Source organism: Hippichthys cyanospilos, chromosome 6, assembly GCF_059441005.1.
Source record: "Hippichthys cyanospilos isolate Australia breed blue-spotted pipefish chromosome 6, RoL_Hcya_1.0, whole genome shotgun sequence".
NCBI classification, from domain to species: domain Eukaryota; kingdom Metazoa; phylum Chordata; class Actinopteri; order Syngnathiformes; family Syngnathidae; genus Hippichthys; species Hippichthys cyanospilos.
This window is the reverse complement of record NC_142374.1, coordinates 14,089,444-14,115,446: the sequence shown is the minus strand read 5'-3', so window position 1 is coordinate 14,115,446 and position 26,003 is coordinate 14,089,444. Positions and strand designations below refer to the sequence as shown.

The 26,003-nt window shown below is 37.4% G+C and overlaps 3 protein-coding genes across 6 annotated transcripts; 1 reads left to right on the top strand and 2 right to left on the bottom strand.

Annotated features, from left to right (window-relative positions):
• The first annotated feature begins 5,137 nt into the window (after positions 1-5,137).
• On the top strand, positions 5,138-8,218 carry LOC148422297 (leptin-like). Its single transcript, XM_088417961.1, has 2 exons — positions 5,138-5,977; positions 7,386-8,218. Exons 1-2 carry the CDS (start codon positions 5,828-5,830, stop codon positions 7,722-7,724), a joined length of 489 nt encoding a protein of 162 aa, XP_088274087.1. The 5' UTR covers positions 5,138-5,827; the 3' UTR covers positions 7,725-8,218.
• A 611-nt stretch (positions 8,219-8,829) lies between these two features.
• On the bottom strand, positions 8,830-18,847 carry rbm28 (RNA binding motif protein 28). The gene is made up of 20 exons (XM_088418337.1): positions 18,500-18,847; positions 17,860-18,015; positions 17,642-17,769; positions 17,496-17,571; positions 17,212-17,304; positions 17,061-17,132; positions 16,150-16,246; positions 15,109-15,350; positions 14,811-14,874; positions 14,628-14,737; positions 14,487-14,560; positions 14,279-14,414; positions 13,379-13,443; positions 13,134-13,292; positions 12,908-13,057; positions 11,416-11,490; positions 11,154-11,211; positions 10,405-10,552; positions 9,872-9,986; positions 8,830-9,304 (listed from the first exon to the last, which is right to left on the bottom strand). The coding sequence occupies exons 1-20, from the start codon at positions 18,615-18,617 to the stop codon at positions 9,167-9,169; spliced, it is 2,274 nt and encodes a 757-aa protein (XP_088274463.1). The 5' UTR covers positions 18,618-18,847; the 3' UTR covers positions 8,830-9,166.
• An 876-nt stretch (positions 18,848-19,723) lies between these two features.
• On the bottom strand, positions 19,724-25,525 carry LOC148422295 (transmembrane protein 53-A). Of its 4 annotated transcripts, none has more exons than XM_088418378.1 (5): positions 25,508-25,525; positions 23,916-23,989; positions 22,892-23,186; positions 22,567-22,813; positions 19,724-21,368 (listed from the first exon to the last, which is right to left on the bottom strand). In XM_088418378.1, the coding sequence occupies exons 2-5, from the start codon at positions 23,966-23,968 to the stop codon at positions 21,007-21,009; spliced, it is 957 nt and encodes a 318-aa protein (XP_088274504.1). In that variant the 5' UTR covers positions 23,969-23,989; positions 25,508-25,525; the 3' UTR covers positions 19,724-21,006. The 4 variants fall into 4 exon arrangements, with proteins under 4 accessions (XP_088274504.1, XP_088274505.1, XP_088274507.1 ...); XM_088418379.1 differs by lacking the exon at positions 25,508-25,525 and adding an exon at positions 24,397-24,411; XM_088418381.1 differs by lacking the exons at positions 23,916-23,989; positions 25,508-25,525 and adding an exon at positions 23,836-23,866.
• Positions 25,526-26,003: the final 478 nt, after the last annotated feature.

The window sequence follows — 26,003 nt, the reverse complement described above, 5'->3', positions numbered from 1 at the left end:
AACAGCAATTAGCATTAAACAGTAAGTCGTTTTTCATTCATTATTATGGGAACATTTTTCAAAAATGTTTCACTTTCACATTTTTCCACCGATTTAAACCATTCAGACGGTACAGGAATTACTGCAGGGATTACATCTCGGGTGGAATTCCATTTTGATCAAATTTCAACCTTTTAATGGCAAAATCCCTAAATTGAGATCATACAGTATGAACAGCTTCCTTCCGCATTTGTTTGCAACTATGCCAACCTTTAAAGGTTTTTGCTCATTCATGACATCTGGGAACTGATTTTACAAATTGCATACTTTTGTTCATGGTAAACTTCACAAATTGAGAATTTTTTTTCTGTCCTATGCAAAAATACGGCCAAAGTCATAATTTGTGACAGATCAATACAGTTGGTCTGTACGCATACAAATCTGTGATTTTTGTTTTCATACACTATCATAAAATAGGTAAAAATGGTCTCAACATTTACAGTGGTTTATATTAAAAAAAAAAAAAAAAAACATGCCACATCCTGAGGGAAAAAAAAAGTAATGATTGCAGAGACGGATGCATGGATTTCGCCTCATAGCAATGGCATTTTCCACCTCCTTGCAAAAATTCAAACCATTCCACCTTCAAACTGATCCACTCTTTCAGGACATTTATGGACCCATTCTACTCCTACCATCCTTAAATTAAGAGACACTTTAGTGTGCCTCCTCCTCCTTCCATATTGATAGAATGAGACACACCGTTCCAATTTTAAAAGCATGCTATGGTTCAATAAATTCCACAGCATTTTGCTTCGGTGCAATCGCTTTAGCGTTCACGCGCAATTACCACACAAATTGCATTTGCTAATCATTCGACAGAATGCCAACAAAGTATAGAGTTAGTGAATAACTGAATACATTTCTTCTGCTGATGTGATTCAGAGGTTCCCATAAGCCACGTGACTCATGAATAATTAATGAGCAGTGGCAGCCTACCTCAGGACCTGACTTTCTTTTTCAGTGATGCTCCTCTGTAAAAATACTGCAATCAAAAAAGATTAGCAGGATAGGGTTACAATATTAGTTGCACTCGGAAATTAGTCGTCAAGTGACTTTAAAAAAGTACTCTTATTAGTATAGTTTTTGAAGCATTAGAGGAGGTCAAGTCCAAAATGTCCTTTATAATAATATATTCCATGCACCCTACCCTAGTCATCAAAACATAGCATTCAGATAATAATGTGTTAAATCCACCTGCTTTTACAGAGCACAACAGGCAGCATTTTTCCACTTACTGCTCAGGGCCCAAGTAATGAACAAGGATGAGCAAGCTATTGTTTTTGTTTTTTTTTTTTTTGGTAATTGGATATCCTACAGAAAATATGGATACATTATTCAGGAAAAACAAATCATTCCCTTTTTTACTTAGTGAAAAACAATTACAAACACAGAAGCCACATTTCCACTAAACCATGAAAAACAAACTTTCCTAAGTTAGTGATAGTCGACTTTTTTTTTTTTAATTGAATTTATTGAATTTACACTACTTAGCAACAACCACTTCCCTTATGTTTTTCCAAATCTTGGTCAGTGAGACTGATTTACAAGAGCAAATTTGAGTCAGCGTAGTTTGTTAAAATGTGATCAGTCAGAATGAAAACTGTCAGGCTGTCAAGACATTTGACATTGGCAACAGGTGCAGCATGTCCACGTCAGCCAAATTAAGTTGCTAGTGCCCTAAATTTGCGATTGAATGTAATTTCAGAACAACGCAGTGTAGTTTGTATTGGGGGTCAGGAAAAAAAAAACAAAAAAACAGTCAAGCTGTTATGCTACAACATGCTGCCAGCAACACCTTCAAAATAAAAGCCTACAAAGAAATCTGTGTCCATATAGTATTTGGTAAACTAAGGTTTCTTTTGAAGTTGGCCCATCTGAGCATTTCAAGAATGTTTTACCGTCATGCAGAGCATTAACAATTGCTGCTGCGACTGGTTTGACTTTTTTTTTTCCCGACACTACTACGTTGAGATCAGGTACACGAAAAGATGCTTCAAATATTTTTATTTATTTATTTTTTTTTAAATCATGGTACTCAAATTACTCGAGGACTCGTTTCACCCAGATTAATGACCAATCAGGACCCACCTATGATTTTTGTTTGAGCATGTGACATTAGTAAAATGACATGGATTAAAAAAATTTAAAAAATTTAAAAAAGGGAATTTTACTGCTTAACTCATGTTACACATATACAATATTCATCAGAATACTGTGTTGTTTAGAATAGTGGAGCTGGATAGAGTTTATTACTGTAAATTATATTTTTGGGTTGACTTTAACGCTGCATTTTTGGTATTACTAAAAGGTTTTTTTTTTTAAGCAAACTTTGTGAAATATCTTCATGGGTTTTTATAATTGTGGTATCATGTACTGTTTATTTTATCTGGACCATTGAGCCTGTAATAAAGTCTATTATTATTGGGAAAGCTGCACATTATGACGAATTAAAAATGTAGTTTCCACAAGTATTTATTAGTGAGACACTGAAAACAGATTGAAATAGGAATATTCATGTACCAGGGGGAAAAAGATAAAAAAAAAAAACACTTAAGGCACCATATATAGCAAGATGTTTTAGAGATATTGGACAATTGGATTTTTGCAAACTTAGCTCAAAAGGAATAAATATTTCAAATTCAGTCTGATTATTCATTTGAAAAAAACTCTTATTTACAATTGTAAGCCTCAATACATTTTTAAGCAGCAGAAGTAAAAATGACGTCACACAAATACACAGCAAGTAATCATGTAGAATTCTACATTCAAATCTACACTGACTTTGATCTAAAGGGAGCGAAAATGCTGAAATCTGGCCTAACTATGCATAGGCACGTACCTCACTTTTACCTTGAACTTGTTCCTGTTAGTGATGATGCACTCCGGCAGGCAGAAAAAAAAAATCCTTGTTAAGAAATCTTTTAGTGACCGGCAGCTGTTATTAATCCCAGATGTTAGCGTTTATAACCAAGTTTGTTGCTGGCACAGAAAAGTTTTTTTTTTTTTTTTTGGGGGGTTTCTTTTTTCTGTTCACTCTCATTCATGAGCATTCAGTTCATTCCTCCATGTTTTTGCTTTCATGAATAATAGACGATTCCCGGTGAAGATTAAAGAGGAATTAAACTCTTCCACCGCTTGACTCTCATTCCCAGAAGTGTGTCCTTCACGGTGCCTTTTCTGGTCAATATCCTTGATAACGTCACATTTCTGCTCGGGTTAAGAGCGTTATTAAAGGCGATGTGCGATTTTTACGAGACCTCTGTTTTTCTATCCCCCTCCGTGAGTGTGCGCGCTATGCCGGCTTTACAGTAAATTACTATGTGGGAAATGTAAAACAAACAACTGTAACAGGCATATTTGTTTTTATTTTATTTCTCATAAGACCTCCTCGAAGGCACGTGGTTTTCTCTTGGCCGCTTTTTTTTTTCTGTACCCCCAGATGATTTTATGTCACAACACGGACACTCCTCCAAGAAAAGCCAATTTAGATGAGGAGAAGATGATGGAAGAAGAGCCGAGGCATCAAAAACTACACGTGTGAGCTGCTGTTGCAATGCTTTTTCCTGTATGTGATGATGTGACGGCTTGAAATGGACAAAAGGCAAAACAAGCAATCATAAAGCATTCCGGGAAATATGGACTGAATCTGTTTTTTGTTTTTGTTATTTTTTCAAAGTCAGATAATTAATTGAACATAACTGCTCACCATTTAAATCTGAGACTGAGTAAAATTAAGAAGAGTCAAATGACAAGTCAAACACTGGGAAGGAAGATGATAAAAAGAAAGACTATGGACATTTTCACTTGGAGGTATACTCACTTCTGTTGCCAATAGGTTCATTTTGACATTAAAGCCATTAAAGTCATTTTTCCATAGTGTGGTCCTGTAAAAAGCAGTAATTTTTACTAAATGTGAGGGGTATGTTCATTTTGACTTTGCAATATTATAAGGTTTATACCTGTGTATATAAAAACATTTAATATTATTAAAATGTTATGCTACACCCATTTTAACTGTATTTTAATCTCTGTGTGTACGAAATAATTATAATGCATAGTTTCACTTTTATCTACATCATCATTAAAATAAAAAACAAATGCCTCGCCTGAAATAAATACCTCCTTATACGATATATTCATTTGTTTTGCAATCATTATCTACAGAAAACTGCAAAATATAGTCCCCGTGGGTTCACATTCTAAACTACCTCTAATAAACACTCAGCCTTTTCAGAACCCCTTTTCCCAAATAAGTAAGAAAATATACAAAGATGCATTCATACAAATAAAGGTTGTCACTCTAAAATAAAAAATATATACGTATATAAAAAAAAAAAACTATTTACGCATCTCAGACTCCTCTGTACCCTTGTCCAGTTTGGATGTACTTGTGTCTGGTTACTCAAGAATGGTAGATTGAATGTTGCAAAAAAAAAAAAAAAAAAAATCAATACAGCTATTGCATATGTAAACGTGGGCATGATGCGATGGGAAGAAGAAGGTAAGGGGATGGCCGAAGAGAATGGGGGATCGGGGAAAACGATGAGTAAGAGGTGACTCAACATCCCACCAGTATAAGAAAGGCCGATGGTGGCCCAACAGTGGTCACACTCGCCACACAAAGGTAAGTGCAACCTTACTCCACTATGGATTCACATTGCGCCACTGGGGGTTCCTTTGTATGCTTTATTGGAAGTTTGATGTTTGCATTAGCGACTTTGGTATGGCTAACAGGATGTTTATATTTATTATGGTATTTTTTTAAAGTGTTTAGTATTTATATGTGAGTATGTAAAAAAAAAAAAAAAAAAAGGACAGTCGGGTTGGGCTGGCTGTAGAAAATTCTTAATATTGTTTTAAAAAGGTAACCATTGTTTATCCTTTAGACAAATATACAACAGTATTTACATTTCATCAGGAACGTATGGGAGAGTTAATTTATTCGTATTTCTTTTTAGCCTCAATCAAATCAAATTTTTCATCTTTTATTTTTTTACATTATACATCTAGAAGCTACATAACTAAATTGATACAAAATGCAGTTCCCAAAAAAAAAACAAATTAGAAGATCAAAAATACTTAACATAGTAAAGTTGAATTTTTTTCAAATATTTTTTATAAAAATAATTAAAAAGTACAAAGTTTCAAATTTTCCCACAAAATACTACAAATACTGCTAATGATCTGTGGTGACTTTGTGTATTTACATTCTATTTGAAGGCGTTTCCTAGTTTTGTATTTAGTTTCATATTTTTAATCATAAATCTAGAAACTAATCAATTACACTGAAAAAAATTAATGCTATCAAAATCAGAAAAACATTTTAAAACACACTATGAATTACCAATAAAGAATAACTATCAGACACATCACTAGAGTAATGTCAAATTCTTTTCAAATAAAAATGTACATAAAAATGGCTAAACAGAACAGTTGTCAAAAATTCAAAAACTACGAATGATGATTGAAAAATATTGGAAATGGTCTCAAGGCATTTCCTTCATTTGTTCAGGACTAATGATGGGTGCCTATTGACAAGGAGTCCAGCCAAGTTAAGATTTGGGTGCTGGACCAAATTAGGGCAAGTGCGGCCGTGCGGAAGCGGTCGATCTTTGAACCAAACATTTGGAGTAATCTCAAATATTTGCACGCACAATCAAACAGGTTGCGTCAATGAGTGGAAGGAAGTGGCCAGTTATGTTGGTTGCGGGGGAAAGTACACAAAAGACCCGAAATATAATACTGTTGGCATTTCTCCCGGGATCCGCAGCCACAAAAAAATACAATGGACTGCATCACCTTAGCTGTCCTGGTCTCCATCTCCCAAGTATGGGGTGCGGTCACAGCGGCCCCCATGTCGGTGGACGCCGTCAGGATGAAAGCCACGGTGGAGGGGAGGTCCAAGCAGCTGCTGGCCAGGATCAATAAAATCCAGGTAACATCTACAAAAAGAAAAAAAAGAAAAAAACAGATGCCATTTTCCGCGAACAAGGTTACTTCGGTGTTATACAGGTTACTTCGAGGTGGCAGAGGGTGATCCGTTAATATTACTTGGTGGTTGCGTGAAAGGGTTGTCACAAGAATTTGAAGAACTCAAACATTATGCATCCGGTCGTATTGACCCATGAACGTTTTGAGTCACTGAGTGGCCTAATTCCACTGTTTTTTGAACGCCACGTCAAAACAATCATTGCCTAAATACAGTTAGTTTTGTTTAACTTTTTGGTGATACTGCATCTGAACAAAACATCCATCTTTCCCTTTAATGCCAATCATTTTCAAATCTGTTCTTCATATCCTCAGAGTTTTTAGAGTATTTTAACTGAATTTTTGAGACTCACAGAATGTTGTTTTTTGGGACAATAAGAACTCAACCTACCAAATAAAAGAGTACGTTCTACTATTTCACCCCCAAAAGGTGTTTGTTTCTACCTTTTTCCAATCTTAAGACATCAGCAGTAGAACATCTATTGGTTTCAAACAAAAAGAAACACTAGCTTCAGACAAAAAAAGAGCAAATTTGTACAAAAACTCAGACATATTTGTCTCCTTTTGTGACACCTCAAACTATAATTCAGCAACATGAATATTGAGTATAGCAAAATAATCATTTATCGACAGATTTAAACACAAGACTTCAGTTGAACGTCATTTTTTTTGTTTCTAGACATTATTTACTTCATGATATGCACCATGTTTCACACTATATATTCCATACCACAATAAATACTGATTAAATTATACACACAGTATATCTACTCTAACCGAGAGTGAGATGGCTGAACTTGACTGATTTGCAATTTGCTAATCTCTCTCCAAACCAAGGTTACCTTCTAATCTGTAAATTCAGTGTTGACCTCAAATCAAATGCAAAACGACACCATCCTCCACAGCAGGTTCAAACCGGTCCTTGTGAGCCACAACACTACTCGTTTTTGATCATTCCATCCTCCAGGACACATGATTCAAATGATTAGGATCACTAACAGGCTTCTGATGAACTTGCTGATGAGCTGATCATTTGAATCAGGTGTGAAGGGAGAAAGAAACATCAAAAACATGCAAGGTAAGAGCCCTCGAGGACCGGGTTTGAAGACCCCAGCTCTGTTGTTAATAATTACAGACAAGCTGGTGGGATGAATATGACAAATGTATAATTAGCAACAGCTAACGGTTGGCTTCCATTTGACAAATATAAACACGCACGGCAGGAAATTGGTAAACTGATTCGTCATCAAAGGGTTTTGTTTTAACAATCAATTATTCGTGCATTCATTCTTGCGCCTTTGATTATTGTGAGCGTGGAAGCAAAAAACCTGATTGGTTTATACTTGGCGTCGCAGGTTCCCCCAGGCATGACACTGTCGCCACCGACCGACCAACTGGATGGGCTCTCCTCAGTGGTGACGCTTCTGGACGGCTACGACAAGCTCATCTCAGAGTCTTTGAACGTGTCACAGGTGAAGGCCGAGATCTCGTGGCTGAAGGGCTACCTGGGTCAGTGGAAGAAGGCCCGCTGTGAAGAGGGCAAGGCCAACAGGACGGCCGCCGCGGGCGGTGCGCTGCAGCGGCTGCAGAGTCAGCGAGGTTTCGTCCTCACCGTCGGCATGGAGGCGCTGGTCAGAGTCAAGGACATCCTCACACGGATGCTACAGAACATGGGACACCTGGACAAATGCTGAGACGGAAACTCCAAAACATGCATTAGGTCCACTGAAGACTCAATATCAAAGCATTTTCTTAAAACAGCAAATGATACAAAGTCCGTTTACTCAAACTTCCACTTTTAAATAAGAAAACACGCTAATGTGTCAACAACCCAGAAAACAGTTGTTGGTCCTCAGCCTTGACCACAAGTAAAGTCATTTTTAGATGACAGCAAGCAGAAAAAAAGTCATCTAAATGGTATTCATTGCACAAGGAAAACAATTTTGATTTTAGCATTATTGACAACTATGGGCATTTTAAAGCCTTCAATGGAGCTAATGTTCATGTTTGTGGGAATTGGCAGGAAGCCAGAGAAAAGCCACACAAGCACGGGAAGGAAGAACACGCAAAGCCCGGATTCAAACCCAGAACTATGAAGCAGATGTGTTATTCACTGAGTCGTCATCCTTATTTAAATACTGGGATTTTATTTATGTCAACATCCACCACCAGCTCTTCCAATACTGCTATTTATCACTTTTAAATGTGCATTTTGTATATTTTTGTAATGTATTTGCTTTTACATAAACTATTTATGATAAAATATGTAATAAAGAGAATTTTTATTCAATTTACAGTAAGTGTTTGATCCAGCCATTTTTTTTTTCCATTTTAGCACTCATCCCATTTGACTGTTACACTAGTGCCAATGATTTATCGATGTCAAATGCATTAGTCACAGTTAATTGCTCAATTAGATTTTCTTTTTACAAAAGTACAGTCAGTGTTGACAAGTTATGTTGCATAAGCAACAATTATTTAAAAAGGCAACTAACAACTTAACTTCCCTCCTAAGAACAACATGAGCAGGATTCAATTCAGTATATTTCATAACGAGAGGAACCAGAAATTTTTGAAAAAATTTCACCTGAAGCATGTGCTTTTAGACCAGTGATTCTCAAATAGTGGGGTGGGGTGTTTGCTTTTTTATTTTCTTGATGTCAAAAAGGATACGGATTTAGGTATAGTTAAACAATTGTTATAGATAATACTCTTATTATAGTCAGTGCATTGGGGGGGGGGTTTCTTTCCTTGCGGGGCTTGGCAAAATACAATTGAGAAACGCTCTTCTAGACAGAATATTTTGCCAGGGTGTGCCAGGGGTTTTTAAAAGAATTTTTGAACATTTTATTAAATGTATTATTTACATGTCAATTTCAGCAAAGGGACCCCCATCTCACAGCATGCAGGGGGAGCATTGGCAAAATTATGAACACAGTGACAGTTAAATTAACTTCAGAATTTTAATAAAAAGAGTCTAGCATTTATGACAAAAACACTTTCTTACAAGGGAGATCATTTTAGTTTTACAGAGTTTTTTTTTTTTTTAAGTTTAAACAAACAGCATACAATTATGACACCTAAAAACCGAATCAGCGTGTTGGAATTGATTCTAAATGTCCAAACATAAGTGGGTTTACTGAGAAAACCACTTGTCTTTTCTCAAACCAAAGCTTTTCTGTGTATTTGATAGAAGTTTCTTCTTGTACTGTTCCACCAGACTGTCAAAACTATCGCTGCCCTTGTACCTCGAACGCCTCATTGCTCCTTTGGGCTACAAGAACACAAAAGCAGAAAATGCAAATTTACTTGAAGTAGAAGTAGGATTTTACCTTGTCACCAAAATAAATTCCTGTGTGTATGTTTAATCTCCATTAAAAGGTAATAAAGATTTTATTATAATTAAATTATTACAATTAGGTGTAGATCATAGGTGTCAAAATGCACTCCTCGAGGGCCAGTATTCTGTACATTTTCAATGCTTCTCCCTCAAACGACTCAGGTGATGGGGATCATTTTCATGCTATTGCAGCGCTTGCTGACAAGCTAATCTTTTAAATCAAGTGTGTTGGAGAGAGAAATATGGAAAAATTGCAGGATATCAGCCTTCAAGGACGGGAGTTTGACACTGACAGTGTAGTTGATCCTGACTTGTATGGGAGAGTTTAATTTCAACCTATAAACCCAAAAACTAATTACAAAATTTGCATTTAGACACATTCATTCTCATTTCACTCTTATTTATTTAAGATCATAACGGATCATTTAATACCAAATCATTTAAGCTACTCTCTAAACACTGTACATTGAATTCAGAGTATAGGTCAAATGCTGTGCAAACCTGATCTTTAGTCTGTGTATGCTTCTCCATTTTCCACGTTTGCCGTGCTTTTCTGTTGCTTCCATGTTGAGCTTTCTTGGGGGGCGGGGCCTTCTGCTTCCCTTTGTCACGCATTCTGGGAGAATCCAAAAGCTGAGTCAGATCTGTAAACAGCTTATCGCTATGTATGCACAGTGAGGACTTTTTCCAGATCACGTAAGACTACAAGTACTTTTGTGAGTATTTATCAGTGCTGAGCACCACCATCTGATGAAAATGTGCTCTCTCTATATATATATATATATATATATATATATATATATATATATATATATATATATATATATATATATATCAAGTTTTTGTTCAAAACCACAGTTTTCATAGATTTCCCAACACTTGTAAAACACTTCATTCAAGTGCAGCCTTGAAAACAAAACATTTTAGTTATGTGGTGTCTCTCAGTCTGAGCACTAGGGGTCACTGTTTTCTGAACCGATGTTCAGATTTTAGTTACAGTATCTGAGTAACCCTGCTTATCACATCAGCTGTACCTGATCTTGGGTCCTCGGTGGGATGGGAAGGGTAGCACTTTCCTCCGTTTCTTTCCGTTTTCCAGGTCCACGTGCTCTACTTCGGGTTTGGTCTGGAAGCCGCAGTGCTGGTTGGGCCTCGGCTTGTCGTGAGGAACGGATAATGAACCTAGGAGAACGGACTGGTCAGGGCTCACAGTAGAAAATTGAAAAACTAGGCAGATATCTGGAGACATGTTTGGCGCTTTATATATGACTTGTGTCAATCAAAATGTATTGAAGTCCAAAATATTTAACATTCTATTACTGTTCTCTTATTTACATATATGTTTAGCTTTTTTTTTTTTACACTTTTTTTTGGCAGAATGCACATTAATAAAACATTTTTCTACTTTTGTTAATATTACGTTATTTATTGACCCCTTTTTGCCATGTGATTAACTGGCAACTGGCCTAATGTGTGATAGACCTCATCACATTTGCACCTCAAATGAGGATATGCAGTACAGAGAATAGATGGATTTTATTTCTTCACATTCTTTATAAATATAAGCATAAAAGCAATGAGAAAAACTGCCCAAAACTTTGGACACGTCTGCTCATTTAAAGCGTTTTCTTTATCTTATCTTTAACAATAATAAAAAAATAAGCTAACTAAAGAAAAAAAACTGGCCATCATTACTTTAAGAAATTCAAAAGGAAGGTTTATCCAAACATTTGGCCGGTACAATATATATTCTTTATATCCACGACACAAGTTTTAGTTCTACCTTGTTTGGTTCCTTTCTGAGGCGCCATTTTGGTTCCTACATCTTGTTTGTTGACAATCTGTCCCAGCAAAAACAGCACAAATGAATACATACATAAATACACAATTTGATCATTTGAGTTGAACAGGATTTCTAAACATGTGCAGAAACAATTTCAAAACACACATGCACATGCAGTTGCACGCACATACGTGCACACACGCACATGCAGAGACGCACGCACACGCAAACGTGCGCATGCACGCACACACACAAAGCTGACCTTGCTTTTTTCCAGTCTCTTTTCTTTGATCTTGAGCTTGCGGCCATCTTCCAGGGAGAACTCAACAATGGGTCGCTGGCAGATTGCAAATGAGCCATAAAATACAGTCAACTTTAGGGCTGCACAAATAATCGAATTTTAATCGCGATCAAGTTATTGGCTGCCACGATTAATTAAGATGATCCTCTGCGATATTACCATTTAAAAAGCCGGCTACCTATACAGTACATGTAAATTCAAGTATTTTGTCATCAACCACCAGGGGGCAAATGCAAGGTTAAAACTTCATGAAGCTTGAGAAATAGCAAGCAAGCAAATCCGGCAGCAGTGGCGAGAAGAGTGGCAGTAAGGCTTGGTTTATGTTTGACGCGCCCGCAATATCTGCGCAGCTCCATGCGTCAAATGTCATTTTGGCAACCGTGTGGCGTCCATGCAACCAGATCTTCCGCAGCACATACCTGACGGAATTTCTTTACCGCACAGAAAACATGGCAGACGAACTATTGCTTATGGAAGGTCGCCGGTACAAATACCTGATTCAGCTGAAAAAGACTACCGTGACCTGAATACTGTAAACAACTCCTCGCGAGCATGCACAACGGGGGGAGATTAAGAATCTGTTTAAAAAAAAAAAAAAAACTTTGGAAGACACTGAATTTGGCTTCACGGCCCCCTCCAAGCTTGGAAGCTGAAGTGGGTTTTGTTGGCGTGCTCCCAAGATATCAGCTTTCAATTCTACCTTTCGATGGTAATGTTTCCAACGTGTTTGCATGACAAAAGCCTCTGCTTTTTAATATATTATTTACCAGTGTGAAATGCCATTGAGTTTGTCACCAGTTTCCTAATATATACCATGCTAGCTGTCAATTGAGACACATTTTGAAAAATCCTATTGGCAAAAAAAAAGAATAAATTCTGTTTGAAATGACTAAAAATGACATTTTGACTGCTAATTGATTATAATTTGCTTCAAAGTAAATAATGTGCTTGGTTCTAAGTTGATTTCATTTATGATTGTTTTGCATTCAAGTAAATTAACCGTGTTTCCCAGTGTGCCCAAGTTTTTGACATCCTGAATGAATTTGTCTTAACTGTTATTTACTTTATTTATTTTAGTTTATTATTATTATTTGAAAAGACCAAGCCTAGAAGTCTTGTTCATATACTGCTTGTTAAAAAAAAGGCAATAGACATGTTTGACCAAACATGATGAATTATCCTGATTAATAATCATGATTTCAATATTGACCGAAATAATCGTGCAGCTCTATCAAACAACCTATGACTACAACGCAGTTCTGCATTTGGCCTCCCGCCTTACTTTGATTTTCTGGAGATCTATTTTGTGTTTTTCCATAGTACAGTCTTTCTACAGATTGTTATATACTGTTTTCAAAACGAGGCACTTTGTGAATTAAAAAAAAAATAATAATTCTAGCTTTGACAATGCACAAATCATGAAGATGACAATTCAGGCATGCTAGAGGCAAACCTTATGTGGACCGAAGATGTCGGGGTTGTTGTTGAGGTAGCGCAGTACGGCCAAAGCATGCTCGTGCTCCTGAAACTGGATAAAGCCATAGCCCAGAGACCGGCCCATCACCTGACCTTTCTGGGGCTTCTTGTCATACATGATGCGACACTGGGTGGGGGTGAGGGGGTACAATAAAAATGGTGAGTAAATATAACAAGGCTAGTGGACCTTCAGCAAAGCTCACCTCTTGTATTTTGACTCCTTTAACTCCGACAAGTGCCTTCAGGCAAATACCTCGCAGTTTCCGGTCGTCGATGTACTTTGGCAGGTTGTGGACACACAGACGATTCTTGGAGACAAACACGTTGATGTCCCGCAGCTTTGTCCGTTTTATTTCCTCAAACTACACATGAAGGGCAAAAACAAAAAAAGCATAAATGAACAAATAGGATGTCAAACATTTTCTTCCACCGGTGTGTCCCCACTCACTCTGGCTCTCCTGATCATGTCTGCTTCAGGCACACCCTCAGCCGCTTTACTTCCGGCACGGATCACTGGAACAGGAATTTTAAAATTCACATTCCCATTAGATGCATATAATTTGCAGATTAAGAACTTTTTGTTTTAAGAAAGGTCCTGATTTTCATTGAATAATGTATTATTCAGTGGGACAAAATGCAGTAGTATGTAAAAGTTCATTGTATTGTCTAATAATGTGAAATAAAAAGACAAATTATACATGTATTACTGATATGATATACCACACTCAGACGTATTATTAACTGTGTAAAATTGCACTAAATGTGAGTGTAGGTCTCAATTTCTGTCAACAAAGGCCGATGGAAATGCAAGCAGAATTTATTTCAAGAGGTTATCTTTCACTACAATTATATAAGTCAAACTATGTCCTAAAATAATCAACTTTTTAAATGTGTTAAACTTATTTGTAATTGTTTTAAAATATTTACAAATAGTGTAATAAATAAAAATAAATATTAAAAAGGAAAATGACATTAAAAACCTTTGAAAATTTTGAGACGTTTACTGTTAATGGGTATATACTTTTTTTTAAAGAAAATGTGGACTTGCTGTATAAGTTTTTGTGGCTTTTTTACATTTATAGAAATTTTGAGATGTAACAGAGTTAGGACAGTTTTGTCATAAAACTATTGTTGAAAAAAGTACCTATTAAACTTACAATATACATTGTTAATGCTTAAAAATAAAACCGCATTCTAAGCAAAATAAAAAAAAAAAATCCACAATTGATTGAAAATGAAAGCTATGAAATAATTATTTACCAACCATTAGATAACGAGGAGAGGCATTTCACATTATTTCACAATTACTAAGACTTTTGTGCTGGACTTGCACGAGAGAATAACTCACGTCCTTCTCTGGCCAGATATAAGTTTCTGGTGCCCGTCTGCACTTTGACCTTCTTGACCTTGAGTTTGGCAGCATCATCTCGGCTCACAGCCGCCACGATCAGCAACTTCCTCCCATCCAGTCGGATTCCGCCGTCCTATCCGCCATGACAGCAAGATGTGACTAATACATAACTATGAGACATCAGAAGCAAAAATGTGATGCTTGCCTCTGTTTGCTCCTCCCCTGCAGCTAGGCATCTGTCCGCTGCCTCCTTGGTTTTAAACTGAGCAAAGGCACAACCTGGACAAAAAGAGTAGAGTCAGGAGGAGAACATGACAGTATCCTATGTGATCACTCTTGGCTCAACCTTTTGAATGTCCCGTGTCTGAATGTAAAACAAGCTTCACGTAGTTCATCTCTCCAAACTGTAGAAGAACTTCCTCCAGACCTTCTTCCTCAGTATCAAATGACAAATTCCTGAGAAGAAAAAAAAGACTTCGTGAAGAAGAACATCAACGCCTCCGAGAAAAAAAAATAGTAAAAGGCAAACCTGATGAAAACTGTTCTGCCTTCCTTCACATCGGACGGGCGGGACTTCTTTGACTTCTTTTGAGCTAATGCAAAAAAAAAAAAAAAAAATTTTTCCCTGAGTCTATTTAGACAACTACAATTCACTACTTCTCGTTTTCCTTTTTTCCTGTCATGACAGTATTATAATACCACCTGGTGGCCAAGTCATGCACACCAGAAAGAGCTGCAATTGATTAATCAACGTCACACATTGTCCGCTGTTTGTGTTCCGGCTATTTCCTTAGTAATAATACATTCACATTTTTTTGGAACTGTACCTGACAGGTTGTCCTTGCCACCCTCTTCATCATCTTCCTCCTCCTCATCATAGTCATCTGAATCAACGCTTGCATCATCACTTTGGGACACGTCTTCTTCCTCATCCTGCTCACTGGCTTCTTCTTCTTCTTTATCATCATCATCCTCGTCCTCCTCATCATCATCATCATCACCATCCTCATCCTCATTGTCATCATTTGACAGTGAGTCCGTTGGGGGTGCAGATGCTTTTGGACTATCCCTTTAAACAGATGCAGTGCAAAACACATAAACGACTTTTTCCTAACTGTTAGATTTCATTTCACTGTTGCTTTGTTTTTGTTCTTTTTTTTAAATTATGTTTACAATTAGTTCATTTGTTTAATTAGAGCTCTTTTCGTCGTTTGTTTTTTTTTGGGGGGGGGGTCCATTTAAATGTACATATACAATTTTTAAAAAATGGAAAAGTGTCTGAAATATTGTTGAAAAACGTAAACTACAATTCTAAAATAACCTTTTCACTTACCTTCTTCTGCATGGATGTACAGTAATATTTAATACATTTCTTTGTCTTGTGATTATTGAGGACCCCCTTGAAAGTTAGTTCATTTCAAGGGGTTTGTCCTCTCAATAAATTAAATTAACCTTTAAAATATAATAACTGACAACTATAATAATGAAGGTGTTTCACAAAATTATATTTGATTTAAAAACAAAGGTTGTAACAGTTAGCTTTTGCTTTTTTAAAGCTCTTGTTATTATTTTAATTAGAATTTTTTTCCAAAAAATTGTAATCATTTAATTAGGTTTTATTGACTATAATAAATGAAAACGGTATACTGTGAACCCATTACCGTGATTAATATCAATTTGTTTGAATAAGAATGACTTCATTCTACCTGCTTTCATCAGTCTCATAGGGTTGACAATTTTATCCAGCTGTGACACATGCTCAAAATTTGGTCCTGCTACATTCACAATTACAAGCCTGTAGGTGAAGTACAATGTGAAGAATTTGTACTTGAATTCCCTTTGTTTGGTGGCATGTTTGAGACACCTACTTCCTGTCAGCCGCATGAATATTTTTCTCATCCATGTCTTCAGCATCAGATTGAGGTTCTGATTGTTTCTTAGTGGCCTTTTCACTTGCTGTAGACTCTGTGGAATCAACAAATCATCAGCAATGGAATTTATATACTCTCATGAAAATGGTTGGACCTTTTCTTCCTGACATCACATGGCACCACAATGAAACCTACCCCTCAAAGTCAGGCAAAGCTTCCGATGGATTCATCTTTTTTTTTTTTAACCTATGTCAGAAATATGTTGTGCAGGTCTAGGCATTGATATCCCTTGACACAAACAGACTAAAGGCACTGATGAAATGCTGAGGGATTTAAGTTTGTGATGACATCCTTCTCATTATTAAGTGGGCATCTTCCTTTCTCTAATGTTTCGCTAATTGGCTCACGACATGTCCAGAGGGTTGAGCAATGAATCCCAGCATCCCAAGTTCACTCCCTTGATGCCATCAGCTTACATAAGGCTGTGTTCACAACAGGTATCCCAAGTTCCTCCTCCACCATTCTACAAGGCAGGTCCTGCTTGGCTTTGTTTTTGTGTTGAAACCTCAGATGGCCGTGTTGCATAGCTCTGGGTGTCCGCAATGGTTCATTTCTGCCCTGTGTGAGACGCTGAACGTTCCCGAAGATGATTGGCTATCGTGAAGCGAAGCGCGACAACAGTTCAAATCTTTTAATTTCTTGTTACCAGGGAAAATAAACAGAATTTAATGTTGCTTTCCATGTCGTGTTGCTCCATACACATCTGACGTGTCGCCCACACTCTTTTGCACAAACTACACTGACCCCAATTCAAATTGAATTTAGTGTAGAGCATAGCTAGATCTTTTTTCTTCATCCACAGCCATACATACCAAGGTCTACAGAATTATAAATGTAACACTTTCTACCTGCAGTGTTTATCTTCTGAATGGCAACATACTTGTCTTTCGCCACAGCCCAGTCGATAGCCACTTGGCGGCCTGAAAATGGAAAGTGATTCAACATAAACACACACTTACAATATTAAAAACACAATTCAAAAAAAAAAAAGAGAATTGCCTTTAATCTCTTTCAGATTCATAGCTTGGAGCGCCTTGGAAGCCCCAGACACATTTTTGAACTGGACGAACGCAAAGCCTCGCATCTTACCATCTGTCAAAAGACCAAAAATAATTCGTGAGACAAGAATAATAAGAACATAACCCAGAATTATATGGTATGACATGACCTTCACAAAGGTATATAGTTAGAGGTCGTTTTGACTGTCATCATATTGTGAAGACATATAGAATATGTTGAGAGATGCACATTTCAGCATATTTGCAAAACTGCTAGGCATTTACCAGGTTTAAGAGGTATTTTGGCTTCAAGCACAATTCCAAACTCGCCAAAAATCTGCATGAGCTCCTCCTCTGAGCACTACAACAAAAAACATGATGTCACCTTACATCCATATGTCTAACAATAGTTGTAAAGAAGCACACTGTACCTTAAAACTGAGATTCCTAATGATTAGTTTCGCTTTCAGGAGGTTTTTTCTGATTTTGTTCACTTTCTGCTCGGTTTCCTTTGGTGGCAAAGGCGTTGCTGGCACTACTGCTTCGGGGTTGTTTGTAGCTAAATGTCAGGGGAGAAAATTTGAAAACTGTATCAATTTCATAAAATAAGTCACCTGTGCATGAAGCATGCTCTGGGGATCATGCATACCTTTTTTCTTTCTGTGACATTTGTCATTCAATTTTGGTTTGGCCAACGAAAGCGAAAGCTTTTTTCCATCGTAATCTTTTACGTCATTCAGCGCTCGCTGTGCATCCTCTTCCATAGCATATGTCACAAAGCCAAATCCTCGACATTTTTCTTCACCTAGTTCGGAGAAATATATGATAAAACAAGGTTTGCAACAAATTATTTTTTATAATAGATCAATCTGTGGATAACTTTGTTGTTGATTAATAAATGGCATTAGACTTGTTTACTTGCCATTGTTTCGGTAAAAAAAATTAAAAATAAATAATTGACAGATCAGAGGATACAAAAACATGAAATGCTTATGATTCAGCTACTTGTTTGGCCCTTGACGTGCCAGAAAATTGGCAAATGTGTCGCCCACTGTTATCCAAAAGAAAACGGATGCTTGCAAAGACTCATAAGAAACGTTAACTGTGTACAGCACTTGCTTGAAATCTAGATGTTAAGTGCAGTTTATGTTAAAATACAGACTATGTTTGAATTGAACATTAAACACACCCTCAATGTTGTTAATTCCTGTGTTACTGTCATAATTTGCCATGAATTGCTGTTTGTAACCTAGTTTGATGTTTGACCAAAAAAGTAAAAAGAAAATCACCTTTGCCTGTGACCACGAAGCACTGCTTGATGGGTCCGAACTCAGAGAAAATTTCCTCAAGGCGTTCATTTGTAGCTGTCGCCGGCAATTTGCCGACGAACAGAGTATGAGTAGACATGCTTGCGCTCGCTTCCTAGCACGCTTATGCTAGTTTGTCTCAGGCTAAAAAAAAAAAAAAACGTCAACGGTTTATCTTCCAGTTGGTAATAAATATCAAAGGTATTTCACTAACTGTACAATGTAAGTTAGTGAAGCGTACAAAAAGTTAACAAGATTAAATCTCTGCTATTAGCACGACCAACATAAGTCGCATGTTTACATTGTGTGGGCGTCCATCTTGGAAATATAAAGCCGGAAGTTGTCACAACCTCTTCTTCTTCGGTTATACAGTATCCCAACACGCATGTGTTTATCATCGCTGCCTATGGTGGTGAGGCGCACACGTTTCTTGTTTCCACTCGGTATGTTCGGTTACGAGACATATCTGTCACATTACTGTAACATTAATAACAAGAATTCGATTTCTGATAGAGCTGTCGTATTTGACAAAGTATGGAAGACCGAAAGTGCCAAAACTCACCAACTATATAAATAAATGTAAACAAACAATTCAAATAATGAAACATGTAATTCATTAATGACACTGAAACATTTTTTCCCCATTTAATGTTGGCACTTTCGCCCCCCCATAAATTAGGAATAGACTTATCCATGGTAGCGTGACCAAGTGGTACTAGAAGCTAAATAGATTGCCCTCAGTTAGTTTCACGGAGAAAAACTCTGAAATGTACTCTTGTCCTGCTTCCACAGCAGTCAATTAACTATTTGTGGTAGTGCTTTACTCTTGTTTGCTAAAAGTATTTTTTTTAAAAAAGCTACGCAACACTATTACAAATTTGACAGTAATTGCTGTAGCGAAATAAGAGTACATTTATGAGTTATTTGGTAAATGGCATCAATAACTGTGGTTGAAACAGTATTAAAGATTCATGACATTATCCTAAAATGTTCTACATTGATCAATTTTAGGACAATTTGCTAAGGGGAATAGCCAAATATATCTAAATGGCAGGGTACCATTAGGTGTTGATTGGTGACCCTTGGCAGTTTTTTTTTTTTTTTGCCACTCAGTAGTATACCATGGTCTATTGAATTACCAATTAGCAACTTATCAAAATATGCCTAACTCGAAATATGAAAATTACAAAATGACACTCCCCTTCAAAAAGTTTACATTCCAGTTTTATTTTGAAATAATGTACATATAAAGGCGCTAATATTTTCAGAATCCATCTATCCATTTTCTGAAGCCGCTTATCCCAGAAATGTAAATTAAAGTCAAAGGGCAATGCTGTGTTCATACATTCTTTTGCATTGAATCCAAAAACAGAATCTGGTAATATAGTGCAGTTGAACCTCACTAAAATAAATACATTCCTCACTGGCAATGAGCACATAACAGTACACAGGCACAATTGGTTTCATTTTTGACACAAAAACAAGCCAGAGTAACAAGAAACTAAGAAGTTAAAACGGCCAAAAGGAGAAAACAAATGATTCACTGGAGTTGGAAAACAAAAAACAAAAACAAAGCAAAAGTAGTATGAAACGCACACAGCAGTAGGTAAATATTTATAGCTGATGTTAATTTCAAACTTGACAAACAAAACATATGCACTGTATGTACCTTCAAAATAAAAGCCTCAACCTGTAATAGATGACTACCGGAATCAGAAGACTATCACTGAGCACCTCAAATGATTAAATATGTAAACTTGTGAGAATAAAGTTGTATTTAAAGGGGTAGCTGAAAATTGTAATCTTATTAGAAGACAGTAATACATTTTTTAGAAAAATGAAACCTTATGAATAAGTGGTCAGTAGTAGTAGTCGAATTTTTAAAAAAATAAAAATTCAGTAGCAACCAAGTACCCTTCCAAAACCGGACATCATGTATTTTGAAGAATGGCATATTTTCAATAAAAAACAAAGAAAGGTCAAATATTTCTCCACTTCACTCATAAAATTGGGACATGTCTCTGACAAACTACCACTGTATTCTTATAAACTATCAAATCTTATAAGCTGAACTTATTTTTTCAAACCTAGTTATTTTAATTAACAAGAACATTCATTGCAAAAAAATAGGACTGTTCTTGTAAAATGTATTTTTTCCCCTCTAAAAAAAAAAAAAAAAAAGTCAAATTCACACATTCCTTTTAAGAATGTTCAGCTTTTAAGATCACAACAATGTCATCTACAGTCAAGTAATTTTCCAGAGCAGCCTACAACAATGAGCCTGACGTGTATCTTTTCAGAGCAGCCTTCTTGCAGTCATTGCAGCCATAGGGACCACAGCAACCAAACAGTAGATTTGTTAACGTTACGCTTTTTATATTTAAAATAAATCCGTTACCTACGACTATTAGAACCTGAGAAGATAAATTCAAGTCAGTAACAGCACTCGTAGCAAGTCTGAAGTAGGTTTGGTCATTCGTTTGTCACAGCTACATCTTTGCCTTGAGTGGAACAAGAGTGAGCGAGCGGAGGAAGGATTCCAAAGTGTCTACATACTCTTGTGGGTGGGCCTTCAGGTGGCCGGCATGTTTAGAACGCTCCCATTTCTTGGTGCTGAGGGTCACGGCCCGTCCCCTCCAGTAGGTGATGACCTCCTCCAGTGCATGCGGGTCGCTCAGTGGGTCGTTCTCGCAGTAGAAGAAAAGCGCCGGCGCAGTGATGGGAGAGTTCCAGAAGACTTGGATGCTCCGGTTATAATAATCGGTGGTTTGGCGCCTGAACGTGTTGAAGTACAGCAAGCTCACTTGTTTCACCATTGTCTCCCAGCGAGGAAACGCCACCTTAGCAACACCTAAGTACACAAGACAACACTCGCTAAGCATATTTACTGGATTTAGCAGACTGTGTAGTCACTTACTCAATTTATCATGGTATTTTAAGCTTTCCACAGTTAAATGTATACATATAAATGATAAAATCTTACCTTTGGCGCAATGGAAATTCAATTTCTTATGAAGTATGAGGTTTTTAGGCAGCTGAATTTCTAACCAGGAAGTGAAACGGCTTCTTTGCTGAAACCCCGCCGTTCACTTTGTGGCTGCCACTTCATTATGCCACACAAGTCCACATGAGTAACACGCGTTCCTCTTACTAAATCGATCCCCTCAGGAAACCACTACTCACAACACCAGTTCCACCCACAGGTGAATTTATATTCTACAACATAGATTGCTTGGCCATGTGCTCCAAAACACACATTTTTGCCAATTGGACATTGTCTACTGTAAATCTTTGTAAATAATTAATGAAAAGGGCTCTTTACTTGGCGGACTCTGCAAAATCTCTCCTCGGCAACTCCAGAATGAAACCTAAAGTAAAAAACCCTGAACGTCTACTCAATTAAGGTAGGCGTGTATTTACTCTTACATGGACAGTATGGAGGAAGTGTCGAGGTGGTATGAGGGGATTCGCATCAAACGGTTCACTTGGTTAAAAATGTTTCTACATTGAATAAGAATTGACTTTTTTTTTTATTTCAGGCACTTTGATGAACAAGATATTTTCAGATTCAGAATAAATTGTAATCTGCATAAATCTTGGCAAAGTTAACATTTGCTGAAAGCTGATTTAAATGGCTTTTTTTTCTCCTGTTAATGTTGAACAGGATACAATTTTAGGTATACTTATATCACTTTCATAGATAATGATTTCATTTAGTCACCACAGCGAGTGGGGCGAATGTGAAATGTTTTCTTTTCTTGTGGGGATTTTGCAAAAAAATAATTGAGGAGCACTGCTTTAAAGTGAGAAATCTGACGAAGAAGTAGAAATTCTTCCCTTCCCTGGCACTTATCCCCTTCTATAATTCTTCAGAGACAGTCATGACTTGTGTATTTGCACTTAAAAACACAAAAGCAACTCATCGCAAAAATGAGAGCCAATTCAGAAAAGAAATAAATTAGTCAGATTCCATTCATTTTTTTGGGCATGTCCCCTACCCACAGCCTGAGTATGCATTCAGGATAATGTGATGCCAACAGGGCACTGACCTGAAGCCATCAACTCCACAGTGCCCACCACCAGGCTGTCGTAGATCTGTCCTTTGATCCTCCCGGTGAGTGTCTGGTATTTCAGCGGGTCCTCGGACACGAGCACAAGCAGCTGTGAGAAGGTGTAACCACCAATTGAAAAGGCATGGACAAGCAGCGGCCGCAATGCAAAGCGGTCGCTGTGCAACAAATCCAGCAACTTCTTGCCGTGTTGCAAACTCCAGCGAGGCCATAGGAATTCTTGCACCTGTAAACAGAGATAATTGAGAGACCGACAGATTGCAGTAGATAAATAGACAGATAAACAGGTGGGCGGGCGGGCTACCTCACTCTCGACGACGAGAACATCAAAACCGGTACGGAGATAGATTTCGCAGTATTTGGCCACGGCCTGGGGGCGCGCTCCCAACCATGGCAACATGAGCGTCAGAGGTTTCTGGTCTTCGCAGGCGTTCTTCTCCTGCCCGGGCGTGACATGCTCATTCATGTAGAAGGTGACATTTTTACTCAGGCGGTGGCAGGAGAAGCTTCTACGCAAGATGCTCCTGGTCAGCATTGCCGGTAGTGTTGCCTGGGGATCCGGTGGAGTTGATGAAGTGTGAGGAACAGGCTCTAGAGGGCTTCAATGACATGAGAGTCAAACGTGTCACATTACTGGGACATTCAATGAAGTATATTGATAAAATGCTAATAGTTGCTATGCTAACTATAGAGAAACCAACACCAATACAAACGTGCTAAGGTAATGTAATGTCCCATTTCCCATGAGATTACAATACTCGGTAAAATGCTAACATGCTCACAATTAATGAGAACATGTATACGGCACAGTGAATATACATTAGGTTTACCCGTGAAGGACAAATACAAGTCAATGTTAACTTGTTATTTCGATGTATCCTTATGAATAAATACATACTAAATTACCAAACAACTATTAGTAACACGCAAGCAATGACAAATCTGCGCACGTGAAATAGCAGTTGGTCTGATCGCTTTTAGTTCTAGCTCAACAGACGTTCAAATACAACGTTCTAGTTAATGCCTTTATATTATCGATAATTGTATGTACATTGTGTGAAAAGTGAAAGCCATTTTCACAAAACGTCGACTTTATCAAGGTCGAGTCCTTCTACTATAGTTACAAATTTTAGATTTGAAAACGGTTGTAGACCTTGATGACGGCCGTGCTGGGTTTCCGTTAATTACGTGTAGAAAAAAAGGGCAATGAATTTAATTTACTTCAAACTTCATTTATGACAAACAAACCTTCCACTGTGTCCTCTTGTTTTGCGTTTTTTCGGACACCTTTATACCCCTCTTTTGATCTGAAAGGCTCAAGAACTTACTTTTGCTCCTTTGCTGTACACATTGGTACACACCAAGTCTCATTCCTGGGCATCACAGTGAACAGGTTTTAATTCTGGATAAAAAATAAATAAATAAATAAATGAGTTTAAAACTCAGTAAGTAACCCGTTTTCAGATGCTTTGCACACTATTAAAAGAGTGTGTCTTCCTACACAAAGAAACTGAGGGAATAATCATTTCTTGTTGCTCAGCAACTTCTTGCTTGTGTTGGATCATGCATTTCGTAACGCAATACTGCCCTCTCTAGGAGGGAGACGAAAGGGAACTCATACGTGTTGACGCGTTATTTAAAAAAACATGCACATTTGTCATGTACCGAATTCAATTTGTGGACAGAAATTAGATTGGAGAAAGAATTCCCATTTGCCATGATTGTTTGTATAGCCCATTTGAGTTGCACGGCCGTGGACGGGCCGTAAAAGTTGTCAAATAATTAAAAATGACTATTTAACAGTATTACCAAATATGTGTATTAGCAGTAATAGCCAAGTAAAATATTCTTTTTAGGTGCTTAATGCGCTATCTGCTCCTAAATCTCAACTCTCCGTCCGGACGTCATTAAGACGTTGACGTCACCTTCGTGTCACATAGCTACTAATGTAAAGTCTCGACTGTACTGTGAAGCCCTTTGTGAGAGATGTTTTTTTTATGCGTTATAGTACATGTAGTACGTAACATTAAAGCAGGAGTAGGCAAATAATGCTCTTCGAGGGCCCTGTGTCTTGCATGTTTTCCAGTTAACTCTCTCAAGCGCATCTGATTCAAATGAGTAGAATCATGGGTGGCAAAGACCACGAAAAAATATCAAGGATCCATGTAAGAATTTGAAACAATAGTTGTCCATTTTGGTTTCAAGCAATTAATTTGTGCGGAATATCAGAGCTCATATTGCTTTTTGTTTGTTTGTTTGTTTGTTGTTGTTTTTTTATATCAAATGAAAGAAACGTATTTTCACAAATCAGCCCTGAGTTAAACCAGCTATATGAATACAGACTTTTTTTCTTATTATTCAACGTGGGCTTGGTGTCAAGAGTTTATCATTTTGTGGATTTACCAAAAAATCGATAAAAAATTTTTAAAAATGTAATTCATGTAATTTATGTGTAATGTAATTTATGTGGGTGGGGTGTGTTGTAAAAGTGTCAATTTCAGGAGTTTGCATGGCAGCTTTGATTATCTTTGTGATGGCAGGGCCATATCAGTTAAATGTGTGCTGAAGGAATGATCTGAAACATGAAAATACAATGTTTTGCCATATGTATTCCACCATTTATACATAGCTTACACTTATTAACATCTAGAAACCAAAGAAAGCCCATTTTGGCATAAGCCCCTTGTTGTCCCTGACTTTGCTTGTGCAGCTTTGTTGCCGCATCTTGTTCTCATTCCCGGTGGGATCCCACCCTCCACCGGGGTTCCCGCTGATTTTCTCTTGCTGGATTATGATTTATCAAAACAGCAACCCCAATGGATTTAGACCACCAAGTGTTAGGCACTGATCATTTGGTGGTGTCTCTCGCTGACCTCATGTGTTTAGCCTGCCATTGTTCCTTTCCGGTCGCCTTACTCACGGCTGGCTTGGTGCTTTCCTGTACCCTCACCCGCCAACGGATGGATCACACAGAAGGAAGGTTACGTTTTCACTGCACTTTCCAGCTGTGTTTATCAACTGAAACATCGAACCCTTTCTATGGTGGCAAATGCTGGGAATTATTTGTATTTTCTAACACAAGTATTTTTCCATTGACTTTTTCTTTCACTCCCAACATTTAACAACCAATAAGTCTATTTTCAACTCCTTAGTTTCACATTAAAGGCTAAATTTCAGTACACAGTGTGTGTACAGTACATTTGGCACCTCTGTCATCATTGCAAACACATACATAAAAGAGTTAAGCATTTTGTTTGAACTGAATTCTTTGAAACTGAATATGCTCAAAGTGATTATATGATGACTGCAACACTAACCGTGGGGCTAGTACACAGAAGGAGAGAGAGTGAGATTGGTTCACATTCAAAGTTATATAGATCAACATCTATTTTAAAATGTCCAAGGGAATAAAATTA